The following is a 20,578-nucleotide window of genomic DNA, read 5'->3' as shown; positions in this document are numbered from 1 at the left end:
CACAGTCCGTATCCCGATCGCTCCCACAGTCCGTATACCGATCCCCGATCTCTCCCACAGTCCGTATCCCGATCTCTCCCACAGTCCGTATCCCGATCACTCCCACAGTCTTTATCCCGATCCCCGATCTCTCCCACAGTCCGTATCCCAACCTCTCCCATAGTCCATATCCTGATCCCCGATCTCTCCCACAGTCCGTACCCAGATCCCTGATTGCTCCCACAGTCCGTATTCCGATCCTTGATCTCTCCCACAGTCCGTATCCCGATCACTCCCACAGTCCGTATCCTGATCCCCGATCTCTCCCACAGTCCGTATCCCGATCACCGATCGCTCCCACAATCAGTATCCCATCCCCGATCACGCCCACAGTCCGTATCCACAGTTCTCTCCAACAGTACGTATCCCGATCATTCCCACAGACCCTATCCCGAATCACTCCCACAGTTCGTTTCCTGATCACTCCCACAGTCCGTGTCCCGATAACTCCCACAGTCCGTATCCCATCCCCGATCACTCCCACAGTGCGTATCCCGATCATACCCACAGTCCGTATCCCGATCCCCGATCACCCCCACAGTCCGTATCAGGTCCCCGATCATTCCCACAGTCCTTATCCTGATCACTCCCACAGTCCGCATCCCAATCCCCGATCACTCCCACAGTCCGTATCCCGATCGCTCCCACAGTCCGTATCCCATTCCCGATCTCTCCCACAGTCCGTATCCCGATTACTCCCACAGTCTGTATCCCATCCCCGATCACTCCCACAGTGCGTATCCCGATCACACCCACAGTCCGTAACCCGATCCCCGATCACTCCCACAGTCCGTATCAGGTCCCCGATCATTCCCACAGTCCGTATCCTGATCACTCCCACAGTCCGCATCCCAATCCCCAATCACTCCCACAGTCCGTATCACGATCACTCCCACTGTCCGTATCCCAATCCCTGATAACCCCCACCATCCATATCCCGATCGCTCCCAAAGTCCGTATTTTGATCCCGATCACTCCCACAGACCGTATCCCGATCGCTCCCACAGTCCGTATCCCGATCCCCGATCACTCCCACAGTCCGTATCCCGATCGCTCCCACAGTCCGTATACCGATCCCCGATCTCTCCCACAGTCCGTATCCCGATCTCTCCCACAGTCTTTATCCCGATCCCCGATCGCTCCCACAGTCCGTATCCCGATCACTCCCACAGCCCGTATCCCATCCCCGATCGCTCCCACAGTCCGTATCCCGATCCCCTTTCTCTCCAACAGTCTGTCTCCCGAACACTCCCACAGACCCTAGCTCGATCCCCGATCACTCCCACAGTTCGTATCCCGATCGCTCCCACACTCCGTATCCCGATCACTCCCACAGTCAGTATCCCAACCCCGATCACTCCCACAGTCCGTATCACAATCACTCCCACTGTCCGTATCCCAATCCCTGATAACCCCCACCGTCCATATCCCGATCGCTCCCACAGTCCGTATTCCGATCCCGATCACTCCCACAGTCTGTATCCCGATCCCCGTTCTCTCCAACAGTCCATATCCCGATCACTCCCACAGACCCTATCCCGATCCCCGATCACTCCCACAGTTCGTATCCCGATCGCTCCCACACTCCGTTTCCCGATCACTCCCACAGTCAGTATCCCATCCCCGATCACTCCCACAGTCCGTATCCCGATCACTCCCACAGTCAGTATCCCATCCCCGATCACTCCCACAGTCCGTATCCCGATCTCTCCCACAGCCCATATCCCATCCCCGATCACTCCCACAGTCTGTATCGCGATCCCCGATCTCTCCCACAGTCCGTATCCCGATCCCCGATCACTCCCACAGTCCGTATCACGATCCCTGATCACACCCACAATCAGTATCCCATCCCCGATCACGCCCACAGTCCGTATCCACAGTTCTCTCCAACAGTACGTATCCCGATCATTCCCACAGACCCTATCCCGAATCACTCCCACAGTTCGTTTCCTGATCACTCCCACAGTCCGTGTCCCGATAACTCCCACAGTCCGTATCCCATCCCCGATCACTCCCACAGTGCGTATCCCGATCATACCCACAGTCCGTATCCCGATCCCCGATCACTCCCACAGTCCGTATCAGGTCCCCGATCATTCCCACAGTCCTTATCCTGATCACTCCCACAGTCTGCATCCCAATCCCCGATCACTCCCACAGTCCGAATCCCGATCGCTCCCACAGTCCGTATCCCATTCCCGATCTCTCCCACAGTCCGTATCCCGATTACTCCCACAGTCTGTATCCCATCCCCGATCACTCCCACAGTGCGTATCCCGATCACACCCACAGTCCGTAACCCGATCCCCGATCACTCCCACAGTCCGTATCAGGTCCCCGATCATTCCCACAGTCCGTATCCTGATCTCTCCCACAGTCCGCATCCCAATCCCCAATCACTCCCACAGTCCGTACCCAGATCCCTGATTGCTCCCACAGTCCGTATTCCGATCCTTGATCTCTCCCACAGTGCGTATCCCGATCACTCCCACAGTCCGTATCCTGATCCCCGATCTCTCCCACAGTCCGGATCTCGATCTCTCCCACAGTCAGTATCCCGATCCCCAATCGTCCCCACAGTCCGTATTCCGATCCCCGATCTCTCCCACAGTCCGTACCCAGATCCCTGATCGCTCCCACAGTCCGTATCCCGATCCCTGATCTCTCCCACAGTCCGTATCCCGATCACCGATCGCTCCCACAGTCCGTATCCCATCCCATATCACGCCCACAGTCCGTATCCCGATCCCCGTTCTCTCCAACAGTACGTATCCCAATCATTCCCACAGACCCTATCCTGATCCCCGATCACTCCCACAGTTCGTTTCCCGATCGCTCCCACACTCCGTAATCCGATCACTTCCACAGTCAGTATCGCATCCCCGATCACTCCCACAGTCCGTATCCCAATCACTCCCACAGTCCGTTTCCCGATCACTCCCACAGTCAGTATCCCATCCCCGATCACTCCCACAGTCTGTATCCCGATCTCTCCCACAGCCCATATCCCATCCCCGATCACTCCCACAGTCCGTATCGCGATCCCCGATCTCTCCCACAGTCCGTATCAGGTCACCGATCATTCCCACAGTCCGTATCTTGATCACTCCCACAGTCCGCATCCCAATCCCCAATCACTCCCACAGTCCGTATCACGATCACTCCCACTGTCCGTATCTCAATCCGATAACCCCCACCGTCCATATCCCGATCGCTCCCACAGTCCGTATTCCGATCCCGATCACTCCCACAGTCCGTATCCCGATCGCTCCCACAGTCCGTATCCCGATCCCGATCACCCCCACAGACCGTATCCCGATCCCGATCACCCCCACAGTCCGTATCCCGATCCCCGATCTCTCCCACAGTCCGTATCCCGATCGCTCCCACAGTCCGTATACCGATCCCCGATCTCTCCCACAGTCCGTATCCCGATCTCTCCCACAGTCCATATCCCGATCACTCCCACAGTCTTTATCCCGATCCCCGATCTCTCCCACAGTCCGTATCCCAACCTCTCCCACAGTCCATATCCTGATCCCCGATCTCTCCCACAGTCCGTACCCAGATCCCTGATTGCTCCCACAGTCCGTATTCCGATCCTTGATCTCTCCCACAGTCCGTATCCCGATCACTCCCACAGTCCGTATCCTGATCCCCGATCTCTCCCACAGTCCGGATCTCGATCTCTCCCACAGTCAGTATCCCGATCCCCGATCGTCCCCACAGTCCGTATTCCGATCCTCGATCTCTCCCACAGTCCGTACCCAGATCCCTGATTGCTCCCACAGTCCCTATCCAGATCCCTGATCTCTCCCACAGTCCGTATCCCGATCACCGATCGCTCCCACAGTCCGTATCCCATCCCATATCACGCCCACAGTCCGTATCCCGATCCCCGTTCTCTCCAACAGTACGTATCCCGATCATTCCCACAGACCCTATCCCGATCCCCGATCACTCCCACAGTTCGTTTCCCGATCGCTCCCACACTCCGTAATCCGATCACTTCCACAGTCAGTATCGCATCCCCGATCACTCCCACAGTCCGTATCCCGATCACTCCCACAGTCCGTTTCCCGATCACTCCCACAGTCAGTATCCCATCCCCGATCACTCCCACAGTCCGTATCCCGATCACTCCCACAGCCCATATCCCATCCCCGATCACTCCCACAGTCCGTATCGCGATCCCCGATCTCTCCCACAGTCCGTATCAGGTCCCCGATCACTCCCACAGTCCGTATCCCGATCACTCCCACAGTCCGCATCCCAATCCCCGATCACTCCCACAGTCCGTATCCCGATCGCTCCCACAGTCCGTATCCCATTCCCGATCTCTCCCACAGTCCGTATCCCGATTACTCCCACAGTCTGTATCCCATCCCCGATCACTCCCACAGTGCGTATCCCGATCACACCCACAGTCCGTAACCCGATCCCCGATCACTCCCACAGTCCGTATCAGGTCCCCGATCATTCCCACAGTCCGTATCCTGATCACTCCCACAGTCCGCATCCCAATCCCCAATCACTCCCACAGTCCGTATCACGATCACTCCCACTGTCCGTATCCCAATCCCTGATAACCCCCACCATCCATATCCCGATCGCTCCCAAAGTCCGTATTTTGATCCCGATCACTCCCACAGACCGTATCCCGATCGCTCCCACAGTCCGTATCCCGATCCCCGATCACTCCCACAGTCCGTATCCCGATCGCTCCCACAGTCCGTATACCGATCCCCGATCTCTCCCACAGTCCGTATCCCGATCTCTCCCACAGTCTTTATCCCGATCCCCGATCGCTCCCACAGTCCGTATCCCGATCACTCCCACAGCCCGTATCCCATCCACGATCGCTCCCACAGTCCGTATCCCGATCCCCTTTCTCTCCAACAGTCTGTCTCCCGAACACTCCCACAGACCCTAGCTCGATCCCCGATCACTCCCACAGTTCGTATCCCGATCGCTCCCACACTCCGTATCCCGATCACTCCCACAGTCAGTATCCCAACCCCGATCACTCCCACAGTCCGTATCACAATCACTCCCACTGTCCGTATCCCAATCCCTGATAACCCCCACCGTCCATATCCCGATCGCTCCCACAGTCCGTATTCCGATCCCGATCACTCCCACAGTCTGTATCCCGATCCCCGTTCTCTCCAACAGTCCATATCCCGATCACTCCCACAGACCCTATCCCGATCCCCGATCACTCCCACAGTTCGTATCCCGATCGCTCCCACACTCCGTTTCCCGATCACTCCCACAGTCAGTATCCCATCCCCGATCACTCCCACAGTCCGTATCCCGATCACTCCCACAGTCAGTATCCCATCCCCGATCACTCCCACAGTCCGTATCCCGATCTCTCCCACAGCCCATATCCCATCCCCGATCACTCCCACAGTCTGTATCGCGATCCCCGATCTCTCCCACAGTCCGTATCCCGATCCCCGATCACTCCCACAGTCCGTATCACGATCCCTGATCACACCCACAGTCCGTATCCCGATCAGTCCCACAGTCCGTATCCCGATCCCCAATCACTCCCACAGTCCGGATCCTGTCCCCGATCACTCCCACAGTCCGTATCCTGATCACTCCCACAGTCCGCATCCCAATCCCCGATCACTCCCACAGTCCGTATCCCGATCACTCCCACAGTCCGTATCCCAATCCCCGACAACTCCGACCGTCCATGTCCCGATCGCTCCCACAGTCCGTATTCTGATCCCCGATCACTCCCACAGTCCGTATCCCAATCACTCCCACAGTCGGTATCCCGATCACTTCCACAGTCCGTATCCCGATCCCCGATCACTCCCACAGTCCATATCCCAATCACTCCCGCAGCCCGTATCCTGATCCCGATCACTCCCACAGTCCGTATCCTGAACCCGATCACTCCCACAGTCCGTATCCCGATCACTCCCACAGCCCGTATCCCGATCCTGATCACTCCCACAGTCCGTATCCCGATCCCCGATCACTCCCACAGTCCATATCCCAATCTCTCCCTCAGTCTGTACCCTGATCCCCGATCACTCCCACAGTCTGTATCCCGATCACTCACACAGTCCGTATCCCGATCTCTCCCATATTCCGTATCCCGATCCCCGATCACTCCCACAGTCCGTATCCTGATAACTCCCACAGTCCGTATCCCGATCCCCGATCTCTCCCACAGTCCGTATCCCAACCGATCTCTCCCATATTCCGTATCCCGATCCCCGATCACTCCCACAGTCCGTATCCCGATAACTCCCACAGTCCGTATCCCAATCCACGATCACTCCCACAGTCCGTATCCAGATCACCGATCGCTCCCACAGTCCGTATCCTGATCCCATTCACTCCCACAGTCCGTATCCTGATCACTCCCGCAGTGCGTATCACGATCTCTCCCACAGACCGTATCCCGATTCCCGATCACTCCCACAGTCTGTATCCCTATCACTGATCGCTCCCACAGTCCGTATCCCAATCCCCGATCGCTCCCACAGTCCGTAACCCGATCCCCAATCACTCCCACAGTCCGTATCCTGATCACCGTTCACTCCCGCAATACGTATCCCCATCACCGATCACTCCCACAGTCCGTATCCCAATCCCCGATCACTCCCACAGTCCGTATCCGGATCCACGATCTCTCCCACAGTCCGTATCCCAAACCCGGATCGCTCCCACAGTCCGTAAGTCGATCCCCGATCTCCCACAGTCCGTCTCCCGATCACCGTTCACTCCCACAGTACGTATCCCTATCACCGATCACTCCCACAGTCCGTATCCCAATCCCCGATCACTCCCACAGTCCGTATCCTGATCACTCCCACAATCCGTATCCCGATCCCCGATCACTCCCACAGTCCGTATCCCGATCGCTCCCACAGTCTGTATCCCTATCACCAATCACTCCCATAGTCCGTATCCCGATAACTCCCACAGTCCGTATCCCGATCCCCGATCTCTCCCACAGTCCGTATCCCGATAACTCCCACAGTCCGTATCCCGATCCCCGATCTCTCCCACAGTCCGTATCCCAATCCACGATCACTCCCACAATCCGTATCCCGATCTCTCCCACAGTCCGTATCCTGATCCCTGATCTCTCCCACAGTCCGTATCCCAATCCCCGAACTCTCACACAGTCCGTATCCCGATCGCTCCCACAGTCTGTATCCCTAACACCGATCACTCCCATAGTCCGTATCCCGATAACTCCCACAGTCCGTATCCCGATCCCCGATCTCTCCCACAGTCTGTATCCCGATAACTCCCACAGTCCGTATCCCGATCCCCGATCTCTCCCACAATCCGTATCCCAATCCACGATCACTCCCACAGTCCGTAACCCAATCTCTCCCACAGTCCGTATCCTGATCCCCGATCTCTCCCACAGTCCGTATCCTGATCCCCGATCGCTCCCACAGTCCATATTCCGATTTGCGATCTCTCCCATAGTACGTATCCCGATCACCGATCGCTCCCACAGTCCGTATCCCGATCACTCCCACAGCCCGTATCCCATCCCCGATCGCTCCCACAGTCCGTATCCCGATTCCCGTTCTCTCCAACAGTCCGTATCCTGATCACTCCCACAGACCCTAGCCCGATCCCCGATCACTCCCACAGTTCGTATCCCGATCGCTCCCACACTCCGTATCCCGATCACTCCCACAGTCAGTATCCCTACCCCGATCACTCCCACAGTCCGTACCCCGATCACTCCCACTGTCCGTATCCCAATCCCTGATAACGCCCACCGTCCATATCCCGATCGCTCCCACAGTCCATATTCCGATCCCGATCACTCCCACAGTCCGTATCCCGATCGCTCCCACAGTCCGTATCCCGATCCCGATCACTCCTACAGTCTGTATCCCGATCCCCGTTCTCTCCAACAGTCCGTATCCCGATCATTCCCACAGACCCTATCCCGATCCCCGATCACTCACACAGTCCGTATCCCGATCACTCCCACAGTCAGTATCCCATCCCGATCACTCCCACAGTCCGTATCCCGATCTCTCCCACAGCCCATATCCCATCCCCGATCACTCCCACAGTCTGTATCGCGATTCCCGATCTCTCCCACAGTCCGTATCCCGGTCCCCGATCACTCCCACAGTCCGTATCACGATCCCTGATCACACCCACAGTCCGTATCCCGATCTGTCCCACAGTCCGTATCCCGATCCCCGATCACTCCCACAGCCGGTATCCTGTCCCCGATCACTCCCACAGTCCGTATCCTGATCACTCCCACAGTCCGCATCCCAATCCCCGATCACTCCCACAGTCCATATCCCGATCACTCCCACAGTCCGTATCCCGATCGCTCCCACAGTCCGTATCCCGATCCCGATCACTCCCACAGTCCGTATCCCGATCACTCCCACAGTCCGTATCCTGATCCCCGATCTCTCCCACAGTCCGTATACCGATCCCCGATCTCTCCCACAGCCCGTATCCCGATCATTCCCACAGTCCGTATCCCGATCACTCCCACAGTCTGTATCCAGATCCCCGATCTCTCCCACAGACCGTATCCCGATCACTCCCACAGTCAGTATCCCAATCCCCGATCACTCCCAAAGCCAGTATCCCGATCCCCGATCACTCCCACAGTCCCTATCCCAATCCCCGATCACTCCCACAGTCCGTATCCGGATCCCCGATCTCTCCCACAGTCCGTATCCCGATCCCCGAACACAACCACAGTCCGTATCCCGATCACTCCCATAGTCCGTATCCCGATCCCCGATCACTCCCACATTCCGTATCCCGATCACTCCCACAGTCCGTATCCCAATCCGCGATCACTCCTACAGTCCGTATCTCGATCCCCGATCACTCCCACAGTCCGTATCCCTATCACCGATCACTCCCACAGTCAGTATGACCAATCCCCGATCACTCCCACAGTCCGTATCCCGATCGCTCCCACAGTCCGTATCCTGATCCCGATAACACCCACAGTCCGTATCCCAGTCACTCCCACAGTCCATATCCCGAAATCCGATCTCTCCCACAGTCTGTATCCCAATCCCCGATCACTCCCACAGTCCGTATCCTGATCCCCGATCTCTCCCACAGTCCGTATACCGATCCCCGATCTCTCCCACAGTCCGTATCCCGATCTCTCCCATAGTCCGTATCCCGATCATTCCCACAGTCCGTATCCCGATCACTCCCACAGTCTGTATCCAGATCCCCGATCTCTCCCACAGACCGTATCCCGATCACTCCCACAGTCCGTATCCCGATCTCTCCCACAGCCCGTATCCCGATCTGTCCCATAGTCCGTATCCCGATCACTCCCACAGTCCGTATCCCGATCACTCCCACAGTCCGTATCCAGATCCACGATCTCTCCCACAGTCCGTATCCCAATCACTCCCACAGTCCGTATCCCGATCCCCGATCACTCCCACAGTCTGTATCCCGATCATTCCCACAGTCCGTATCCCGATCACTCCCACAGTCCGTATCCCGATCTCTCCCATAGTCCGTATCCCGATCACTCCCACAGTCCGTATCCAGATCCACGATCTCTCCCACAGTCCGTATCCCGATCATTCCCACAGTCCGTATCCCGATCACTCCCACTGTCCGTATCCCGATCCCCGATCACTCCCACAGTCCGTATCCCGATCACTCCCACAGTCCGTATCCCGATCCCCGATCACTCCCACAGTCCGTATCCCTATCACTCCCACCGTCCGTCTCCCGATCACCGTTCACTCCCACAGTACGTATCCCTATCACCGATCACTCCCACAGTCCGTATCGCGATCACCGTTCACTACCACAGTACGTATCACTATCACCGATCACTCCCACAGTCCGTATCCCAATCTCCGATCACTCCCACAGTCCGTATACGGATCCACGATCTCTCCCACAGTCCGTCTCCCAAAACCCGATCACTCCCACAGTCCGTATCCCGATCCCCGATCACTCCCACAGTTCGTATCCTGATCACTCCCACAGTCTGTATCCCTATCACCGATCACTCCCACAGTCCATATCCCGATCCCCGATCTCTCCCACTGTCCGTATCCCGATCCCTGATCACTCCCACAGTCCGTATCCTGATCACTCCCACAGTCAGTATCCCGATCCCCGATCGCCCCCACAGTCCATATTCCGATCCCCAATCTCTCCCACAGTCCGTACCCAGATCCCTGATCGCTCCCACAGTCCGTATTCCGATCCCTGATCTCTCCCACAGTCTGTATCCCGATCACCGATCTCTCCCATAGTCCGTATCCCATCCCTGATCACGCCCACAGTCCGTGTCCCGATCCCCGTTCTCTCCAACAGTCCATATCCCGATCACTCCCACAGACCCTATCCCGATCCCCGATCACTCCCACAGTTTGTATCCCGATCGCTCCCACAGTCCGTATCCCGATCACTCCCACAGTCCGTATCCCAATCACTCCCACAGTCCGTATCCCATCCCCGATCACTCCCACAGTCCGTATCCCGATCTCTCCCACATCCATATCCCATCCCCGATCACTCCCACAGTCCGTATCGCGATCCCCGATCTCTCCCTCAGTCCGTATCCGGATCCCCGATCACTCCCGCAGTCTGTATCTCGATCCCCGATCACACCCACAGTCCGTATCCCGATCTCTCCCACAGTCCGTCTCCCAAACCCCGATCACTCCCACAGTCCGTAACCCGATCCCCGATCACTCCCATAGTCCGAATCCCGATCCCGATCACTCCCACAGTCAGTATCCCATCCACGATCACTCCCACAGTCCGTATCCCGATCACTCCCACAGTCCGTATCCCGATCACTCCCACAGTCCGTATCCCATCCCCGATCACTCCCACAGTCCGTATCCCGATCTCTCCCACAGCCCATATCCCATCCCCGATCACTCCCACAGTCCGTATCGCGATCCCCGATCTCTCCCTCAGTCCGTATCCCGATCCCCGATCTCTCCCACAGTCCGTATCCCGATCCCCGATCACTCCCACAGTCCGTATCCCGATTCCCGATCACTCCCACAGTCCGCATCCGGTCCCCGATCACTCCCACAGTCCGTGTCCCGATCATTCCCACTGTCCGTATCCCAATCCCTGATAGCCCCTAGCGTCCATATCCCGATCGCTACCACAGTCCGTATTCCGATCCCGATCACTCCCACAGTCCGTATCCCGATCGCTCCCACAGCCCGTATCCCGATCGCTCCCACAGCCCGTATCCCGATCGCTCCCACAGCCCGTATCCCGATCGCTCCCACAGTCCGTATCCCGATCACTCCCACAGCCCGTATCCCGACCCGATCACTCAAACAGTCCGTATCCCGATCCCCGATCACTCCCACAGTCCGTATCCCGATTCCCGATCACTCCCACAGTCCGCGTCCGGTCCCCGATCACTCCCACAGTCCGTGTCCCGATCATTCCCACTGCCGGATCCCAATCCCTGATAACCCCCAGCGTCCATATCCCGATCGCTCCCACAGTCCGTATTCCGATCCCGATCACTCCCACAGTCCGTATCCCGATCGCTCCCACAGTCCGTATCCCGATCACTCCCACAGCCCGTATCCCGATCGCTCCCACAGCCCGTATCCCGATCGCTCCCACAGTCCGTATCCCGATCACTCCCACAGCCCGTATCCCGACCCGATCACTCAAACAGTCCGTATCCCGATCCCAGATCTCTCCCACAGCCCGTATCCCGAACATTCCCACAGCCCGTATCCCGATCCCGATCACTCCCACAGTCCATATCCCGATCACTCCCGCCGTGCGTATCCCGATCTCTCCCACCGTCCGTCTCCCGATCACCGTTCACTCGCACAGTACGTATCCCTATCACCGATCACTCCAACAGTCCGTATCCCTATCACTCCCACAGTCCGTCTCCCGATCTCCGATCACTCCCACAGTCCGTATCCCGATCACTCCCATAGCCCGTATCCCGATCGCACCCACAGTCTGTATCCCGATCACTCCCACAGCCCGTATCCCGATCCCAATCACTACCACAGTCCGTATCTCAATCCCCGATCACTCCCACAGTCCGTATCCCGATCACTCCCACAGTCCGTATCCCGATCCCCGATCACTCCCACAGTCCGTATCCCTATCACTCCCACCGTCAGTCTCCCGATCACCGTTCACTCCCACAGTACGTATCCCTATCACCGATCACTCCCACAGTCCGTATCGCGATCACCGTTCACTACCACAGTACGTATCCCTATCACCGATCACTCCCACAGACGGTATACGGATCCACGATCTCTCCCACAGTCCGTCTCCCAAAACCCGATCACTCCCACAGTCCGTATCCCGATCCCCGATCACTCCCACAGTCCGTATCCTGATCACTCCCAAAGTCTGTATCCGTATCACCGATCACTCCCACAGTCCATATCCCGATCCCCGATCTCTCCCACAGTCCGTATCCCGATCTTTCCCACAGTCCGTATCCTGATCCCCGTCTCTCCCACAGTCCGTATCCCGATCACTCCCACAGTCCGGATCCTGATCCCCGATCTCTCCCACAGTCCGGATCTCGATCTCTCCCACAGTTTGTATCCCGATCCCCGATCGCCCCCACAGTCCATATTCCGATCCCCGATCTCTCCCACAGTCCGTACCCAGATCCCTGATCGCTCCCATAGTCCGTATCCCATCCCTGATCACGCCCACAGTCCGTGTCCCGATCCCCGTTCTCTCCAACAGTCCATATCCCGATCACTCCCACAGACCCTATCCCGATCCCCGATCACTCCCACAGTTTGTATCCCGATCGCTCCCACAGTCCGTATCCCGATCACTCCCAGAGTCAGTATCCCATCCACGATCACTCCCACAGTCCGTATCCCGATCACTCCCACAGTCCGTATCCCATCCCCGATCACTCCCACAGTCCGTATCCCGATCTCTCCCACAGCCCATATCCCATCCCCGATCACTCCCACAGTCCGTATCGCGATCCCCGATCTCTCCCACAGTCTGTATCCCGATCCCCGATCACACCCACAGTCCGTATCCCGATCTCTCCCACAGTCCGTATCCCGATCCCCGATCACTCCCACAGTCCGTATCCCGATCCCCGATCACTCCCACAGACCGTATCCCGATCCCGATCACTCCCACAGTCCGTATCCCAATCCCGATCACTCCCACAGTCCGTATCCCGATCACTCCCACAGTCCGTATCCCGATCCCCGATCACTCCCACAGTCCATATCCCGATCACTCCTGCAGCCCGTATCCCGATCCCGATCACTCCCACAGTCCGTATCCCAATCCCGATCACTCCCACAGTCCGTATCCCGATCACTCCCACAGCCCGTATCCCGATCCTGATCACTCCCACAGTCCGTATCCCGATCCCCGATCACTCCCACAGTCCGTATCCCAATCTCTCCCACAGTCCGTACCCTGATCCCCGATCACTCCCACAGTCTGTATCCCGATCACTCACACAGTCCGTATCCCGATCTCTCCCATAGTCCGTATCCCGATCCCCGATCACTCCCACAGTCCGTATCCCAATCCCCGAACTCTCCCACAGTCCGTATCCCGATCACTCCCACAGTCTGTATCCCTATCACCGATCACTCCCACAGTCCGTATCCCGATCCCCGATCTCTCCCACAGTCCGTATCCCGATAACTCCCAGTCTGTATCCCGATCCCCAATCTCTCCCACAGTCCGTATCCCAATCCCCGAACTCTCCCACAGTCCGTAACCCGATCTCTCCCACAGTCCGTATCCTGATCCCCGATCTCTCCCACAGTCCGTATCCCGATCACCGATCGCTCCCACAGTCCATATTCCGATTCGCGATCTCTCCCATAGTACGTATCCCGATCACCGATCGCTCCCACAGTCCGTATCCTGATCACTCACACAGCCCGTATCCCATCCCCGATCACGCCCACAGTGCGTATCCCGATCGCTCCCACAGTCCGGATCCCGATCCCGATCACTCCCACAGGCAGTATCCCATCTCCGATCACTCCCACAGTCCGTATCCCGATCACTCCCACAGTCAGTATCCCATCTCCGATCACTCCCACAGTCCGTATCCCGAATACCCCCACAGTCTGTATCCAGATCACCGATCGCTCCCACAGTCCGTATCCCAATCTCTCCCACAGTCCGTATCCCGATCCCCGATCACTCCCACAGTCCGTATCCCAATCTCTCCTACAGTCCGTACCCCGATCCCCGAACACTCCCACAGTCTGTATCCCGATCACTCACACAGTCCGTATCCCGATCTCTCCCATAGTTCGTATCCGGATCCCCGATCTCTCCCACAGTCCGTATCCCAATCCACGATCACTCCCACAGTCCGTATCCTGATCCCATTCACTCCCACAGTCCGTATCCTGATCACGCCCGCAGTGTGTATTCCAATCTCTCCCACAGTCCGTAACACGATACCCGATCACTCCCACAGTCCGTCTCCCGATCACCGTTCACTCCCACAGTACATATCCCTATCACCGATCACTCCCACAGTCTGTATCCCAATCCCCGATCACGCCCACAGTCCGTATCCCGATGCCCGTTCTCTCCAACAGTCCGTATCCCGATCACTCCCACAGACCCTATCCCGATCCCCGATCACTCCCACAGTTCGTATCCTGATCGCTCCCACAGTCCGTATCCCAATCACTCCCACAGTCAGTATCCCATCACCGATCACTCCCACAGTCCGTATCCCAATCCCCGATCACTCCCACAGTCCGTATCCGGATCCACGATCTCTCCCACAGTCCGTATCCCAAACCCGGATCGCTCCCACAGTCCGTAAGTCGATCCCCGATCTCCCACAGTCCGTCTTCCGATCACCGATCACTCCCACAGTCCGTATCCCAATCCCCGATCACTCCCACAATCCGTATCCGGATCCACGATCTCTCCCACAGTCCGTATCCCAAACCCGGATCGCTCCCACAGTCCGTAAGTCGATCCCCGATCTCCCACAGTCCGTCTCCTGATCACCGTTCACTCCCACAGTACGTATCCCTATCACCGATCACTCCCACAGTCTGTATCCCAATCCCCGATCACTCCCACAGTCCGTATCCGGATCCACGATCTCTCCAACAGTCCGTCTCCCAAACCCGGATCACTCCCACAGTCCGTATCCCGATCCCCGATCGCTCCCACCGTCCATATCCTGATCACTCCCACAGTCCGTATCCCGATCCCCGATCACTCCCACAGTCCGTATCCGAATCCCCGAACTCTCCCACAGTCCGTATCCCAATCGCTCCCACAGTCTGTCTCCCTATCACCGATTACTCCCAAAGTCCATATCCCGATAACTCCCACAGTCCGTATCCCGATCCCCGATCTCTCCCACAGTCCGTATCCCGATAACTCCCACAGTCTGTATCCCGATCCCCGATCTCTCCCACAGTCCGTATTCCAATCCACGATCACTCCCACAGTCCGTAACCCGATCTCTCCCACAGTCCGTATCCTGATCCCCGATCGCTCCCACAGTCCATATTCCGATTCGCGATCTCTCCCATAGTCCGTATCCCGATCACCAATCGCTCCAACAGTCCGTATCCCGATCACGCCCATATCCCATCCCCGATCACGCCCACAGTGCGTATCCCGATCCCTCCCACAGTCCATATCCCGATCACTCCCACAGTCCGTATCCCATCCCCGATCACTCCCACAGTCAGTATCCCATCTCCGATCACTCCCACAGTCCGTATCCCGATCACTCCCACAGTCTGTATCCAGATCACCGATCGCTCCCACCGTCCATATCCTGATCACTCCCACAGTCCGTATCCCGATCCCCGATCACTCCCACAGTCCGTATCCGAATCCCCGAACTCTCCCACAGTCCGTATCCCAATCGCTCCCACAGTCTGTCTCCCTATCACCGATTACTCCCATAGTCCATATCCCGATAACTCCCACAGTCCGTATCCCATCCCCGATCACTCCCACAGTCAGTATCCCATCCCCGATCACTCCCACAGTCCGTATCCCGATCACTCCCACAGTCTGTATCCAGATCACCGATCGCTCCCACAGTCCGTATCCCAATCTCTCCCACAGTCCGTATCCCGATCCCCGATCACTCCCACAGTCCGTATCCCAATCTCTCCCACAGTCCGTACCCCGATCCCCGAACACTCCCACAGTCTGTATCCCGATCACTCACACAGTCCGTATCCCGATCTCTCCCATAGTCCGTATCCCGATCCCCGATCTCTCCCACAGTCCGTATCCCAATCCACGATCACTCCCACAGTCCATATCCTGATCCCATTCACTCCCACAGTCCGTATCCTGATCACTCCCGCAGTGCGTATCCCGATCTCTCCCACAGTCCGTAACCCGATCCCCGATCACTCCCACAGTCCGTATCCCGATCACCGTTCACTCCGACAGTACGTATCCCTATCACCGATCACTCCCACAGTCCGTATCCCAATCCCCGATCACTCCCACAGTCCGTATCCGGATCCACGATCTCTCCCACAGTCCGTCTCCCAAACCCCGATCACTCCCACAGTCCATATCCCGATCCCTGATCGCTCCCACAGTCCGTATCCTGATCTCTCCCACAGTCCGTATCCCTATCCCCGATCACTCCCACAGCCCGTATCCCATCCCCGATCACTCCCACAGACCCTATCCCGATTCCCGATCACTCCCACAGACCCTATCCCGATCGCTCCCACAGTCCGTATCCGGATCACTCCCACAGTCAGTATCCCATCACTGATCACTCCCACAGTCAGTATCCCAATCACTCCCACAGTCCGTATCCCATCCCCGATCACTCCCACAGTCCGTATCCCAATCCCCGATCTCTCCCACAGTCCGTATCCCGATCGCTCCCACAGTCTGTATCCCTATCACCGATCACTCCCACAGTCCGTATCCCGATCACTCCCACAGACAGTATCCCATCCCCGATCACGCCCACAGTCCGTATCCCGATGCCCGTTCTCTCCAACAGTCCATATCCCGATCACTCCCACTGACCCTATCCCGATCCCCGATCACTCCCACAGTTCGTATCCCGATCGCTCCCACAGTCCGTATCCCGATCACTCCCACAGTCAGTATCCCATCACCGATCACTCCCACAGTCCCTATCCCAATCACCCCCACAGTCAGTATCCCATCCACGATCACTCCCACAGTCCGTATCCCGATCTCTCCGACAGCCCATATCCCATCCCCGATCACTCCCACAGTCCGTATCCCAATCCCCGATCTCTCCCACAGTCCGTATCCCGATCACTCCCACAGTCAGTATCCCATCCACGATCACTCCCACAGTCCGTATCCCGATCTCTCCCACAGCCCATATCCCATCCCCGATCACTCCCACAGTCCGTATCGCGATGCCCGATCTCTCCCACAGTCCGTATCCCGATCCCCGATCACACCCACAGTCCGTATCCCGATCCCCGATCACTCCCACAGTCCGTATCCCAATCTCTCCCACAGTCCGTACTCCGATCCCCGAACACTCCCACAGTCTGTATCCCGATCACTCACACAGTCCGTATCCCGATCTCTCCCATAGTCCGTATCCCGATCCCCGATCTCTCCCACAGTCCGTATCCCAATCCACGATCACTCCCACAGTCCGTATCCTGATCCCATTCACTCCCACAGTCCGTATCCTGATCACTCCCGCAGTGCGTATCCCGATCTCTCCCACAGTCCGTAACCCGATACCCGATCACACCCACAGTCTGTATCCCGATCACCGATCACTCCCACAGTCCATATCCTGATAACTCCCACAGCCCGTATCCCATCCCCGATCACGCCCACAGTCCGTATCCCGATGCCCGTTCTCTCCAACAATCCGTATCCCGATCACTCCCACAGACTCTATCCCGATTCCCGATCACTCCCACAGTCCGTATCCGGATCACTCCCACAGTCAGTATCCCATCACCGATCACTCCCACAGTCAGTATCCCAATCACTCCCACAGTCCGTATCCTATCCCCGATCACTCCCACAGTCCGTATCCCAATCCCCGATCTCTCCCACAGTCCGTATCCCGATCGCTCCCACAGTCTGTATCCCTATCACCGATCACTCCCACAGTCCGTATCCCGATCACGCCCACAGTCCGTATCCCGCTGCCCGTTCTCTCCAACAGTCCGTATCCCGATCACTCCCACAGACCCTATCCCGATCCCCGATCACTCCCACAGTTCGTATCCCGATCGCTCCCACAGTCCGTATCCCGATCACTCCCACAGTCAGTATCCCATCACCGATCACTCCCACAGTCCGTATCCCAATCACTCCCACAGTCAGTATCCCATCCACGATCACTCCCACAGTCCGTATCCCTATCTCTCCGACAGCCTATATCCCATCCCCGATCACTCCCACAGTCCGTATCCCAATCCCCGATCTCTCCCACAGTCCGTATCCCGATCTCTCCCACAGTCAGTATCCCATCCACGATCACTCCCACAGTCCGTAGCCCGATCTCTCCCACAGTCCGTATCCCATCCCCGATCACTCCCACAGTCCGTATCCCGAACCCCGATCACTCCCACAGTCCGTATCCCGATCCCCGATCACACCCACAGTCCGTATCCCGATCACTCCCACAGTCCGTATCCCGATCCCCGATCACTCCCACAGTCCGTATCCCGATCACTCCCACAGTCCGTATCCCGATCCCCGATCACTCCCACAGTCCGTATCCCGATCACTCCCACAGTCCGTATCCCGATCCCCGATCACTCCCACAGTCCGTATCCCGATCACTCCCACAGTCCGTATCCCGATCCCCGATCACACCCACAGTCCGTATCCCGATCACTCCCACAGTCCGTATCCCGATCCCCGATCACTCCCACAGTCCGTATCCCGATCACTCCACTGTCCGTATCCCAATCCCTGATAACCCCCACCGTCCATATCCCGATCGCTCCCACAGTCCGTATTCCGATCCCGATCACTCCCACAGTCCGTATCCCGATCTCTCCCACAGTCCGTATCCCGATCACTCCCACAGTCCGTATCCCTATCCCGATCACTCCCACAGCCCGTATCCCAATCACTCCCACAGTCCGTATCCTGATCTCTCCCACAGTCTGTATCCCGATCCCGATCACTCCCACAGTCTGTATCCCGATCCCGATCACTCCCACAGTCTGTATCCCGATCCCGATCACTCCCACAGTCAGTATCCCGATCCCGGTCACTCCCGGACTGTTTCCCGGCGCCTATTCCCGCTCGCGGCCTAGGCCCAGCCGAAGCCCCGGGCTCTCCTGCCTGCCCAGGCCGGGCCCGCACGCACACACCTGGGTGAAGTGAACCCGCTGCGGCCGCAGGAAGCGGGAATCCGGACAGGGCCCGAGCCGCACGTCCTGGAGCTCCTCCATCACAGGCCCCGGGCTCAGCGGGAGGGACACTCCCGGGGGGTCGGGGTCACAGGGACAGGGAGGCAGACTGTCAATCAACCCGCGGTGGGGGCGGGGCTTCGCTCTTGGGGGCGGGGTCCTGGGTGTGTTGGCGCTTCTCCGTGAGGTGAGGGGGCGGAGCCCTAGTGAGGCGGGACTTGGAAAGGGCGGGAGCCTTGGTTGGGGGCGGGGCCAGTTTGAAGTGGTGCCGTGTCATTGGTTAGAGCGCAGGTCCTGGATGAGGGGGCGTGGCCTGATGATGGTCACCCGGGGAGGGGTGAACCCTGTCTGTTTGGGCGGAGTCTAGAGAGGGGGCGGGGCCTGGTCAGGTGTCTGGTTGATGGGGCGGGGCCAAGAGGGCAACATTGGGTCACGTGGATCCTTGTTGAGGGTGTGTTTGGGGGCTCATGGCTTCAGGTGGATGGTGCTCAGGGGTATTGGGCTAAGACTGTGGGGGAAGGGGATGGAGCTTCTAGGACTGTGGACCTGGTGGGGAAGGGTCTGAGGGGTTGTGGTGGAAGGGCGTGAATGGGGGAGCTGGTGGGCTCTGGGGTCCTCAGAGGTCCAGGCCGTGGAGAGGGTGTTGTGTTCCTGGGGTTAAGGGTTGTACAAGGCATGGTCAGGGAGCCAGCTGGGCAGAGGTTGGATGGGCTGTCTGTCACCGTCAGGGTGTTAGTCATCTCGAGGAGCAAGAAAGTCTTCTACTGCTCTGCGACAAGAAAAAACTGCAGTGTTGGAATCCAAAGTAAATAGGCAGGAGGATGGAAGAACATAGCAAGCCAGGCAGCAACAGGAGGTGGAGAAGTCAGCATTTTGGGTGTAACCCATCTTCAGGACTAGGGGTGGGTGTGGGGGGAGCTGCAGATAAAGGGGTTGCCGGGGGCAGGTGGTGAAGTGGGGAGAGGTGAAGACAGGTTGAGGGTACGACCTGGTTGGTCAACGGGAGGGATGAATCCGGTTGGCGACAGGGAGAATTGGAAGGGAGGGAAGAGAGGCTGGGAATGGAGATTATTTGAAATTGGAGAACTCAATTTTCAGTCCTCCAGGCTGTAGACTGCCCACACTGTGGTTCGTTGTGGCAATGGACAAGGTCAAGGATGGTCATG

General features: G+C 57.7%; 1 protein-coding gene across 5 annotated transcripts in view; it reads right to left on the bottom strand.

The window, feature by feature from the left end:
- Positions 1-19,539, bottom strand: part of nudt14 (nudix (nucleoside diphosphate linked moiety X)-type motif 14) — a 134,940-nt gene extending 115,401 nt beyond the window's left edge. For 2 of the 5 annotated variants that reach the window (XM_087989573.1, XM_087989574.1), the window contains exon 1: positions 19,374-19,504. Coding sequence is in view for 2 of the 5 variants with exons in the window: in XM_087989570.1 (XP_087845696.1) it covers positions 19,374-19,454 (81 nt within the window). In the remaining 3 variants the exon portion in view is untranslated. Of the gene's footprint in view, positions 1-19,373 lie in introns of all 5 variants that reach the window. The other 3 variants (XM_087989570.1, XM_087989569.1, XM_087989572.1) reach the window with 3 other exon arrangements.
- Between the last annotated feature and the right edge of the window lie 1,039 nt (positions 19,540-20,578).

The sequence above is a fragment of the Chiloscyllium plagiosum genome, unplaced genomic scaffold (assembly GCF_037043375.1).
Source record: "Chiloscyllium plagiosum isolate Xiang-an unplaced genomic scaffold, Cpla_swu_hap1 HiC_scaffold_8, whole genome shotgun sequence".
Classification (NCBI taxonomy): Eukaryota; Metazoa; Chordata; class Chondrichthyes; order Orectolobiformes; family Hemiscylliidae; genus Chiloscyllium; species Chiloscyllium plagiosum.
The sequence above is the reverse complement of the archived record's forward strand: the minus strand, read 5'-3'. Positions and strand labels throughout refer to the sequence as shown.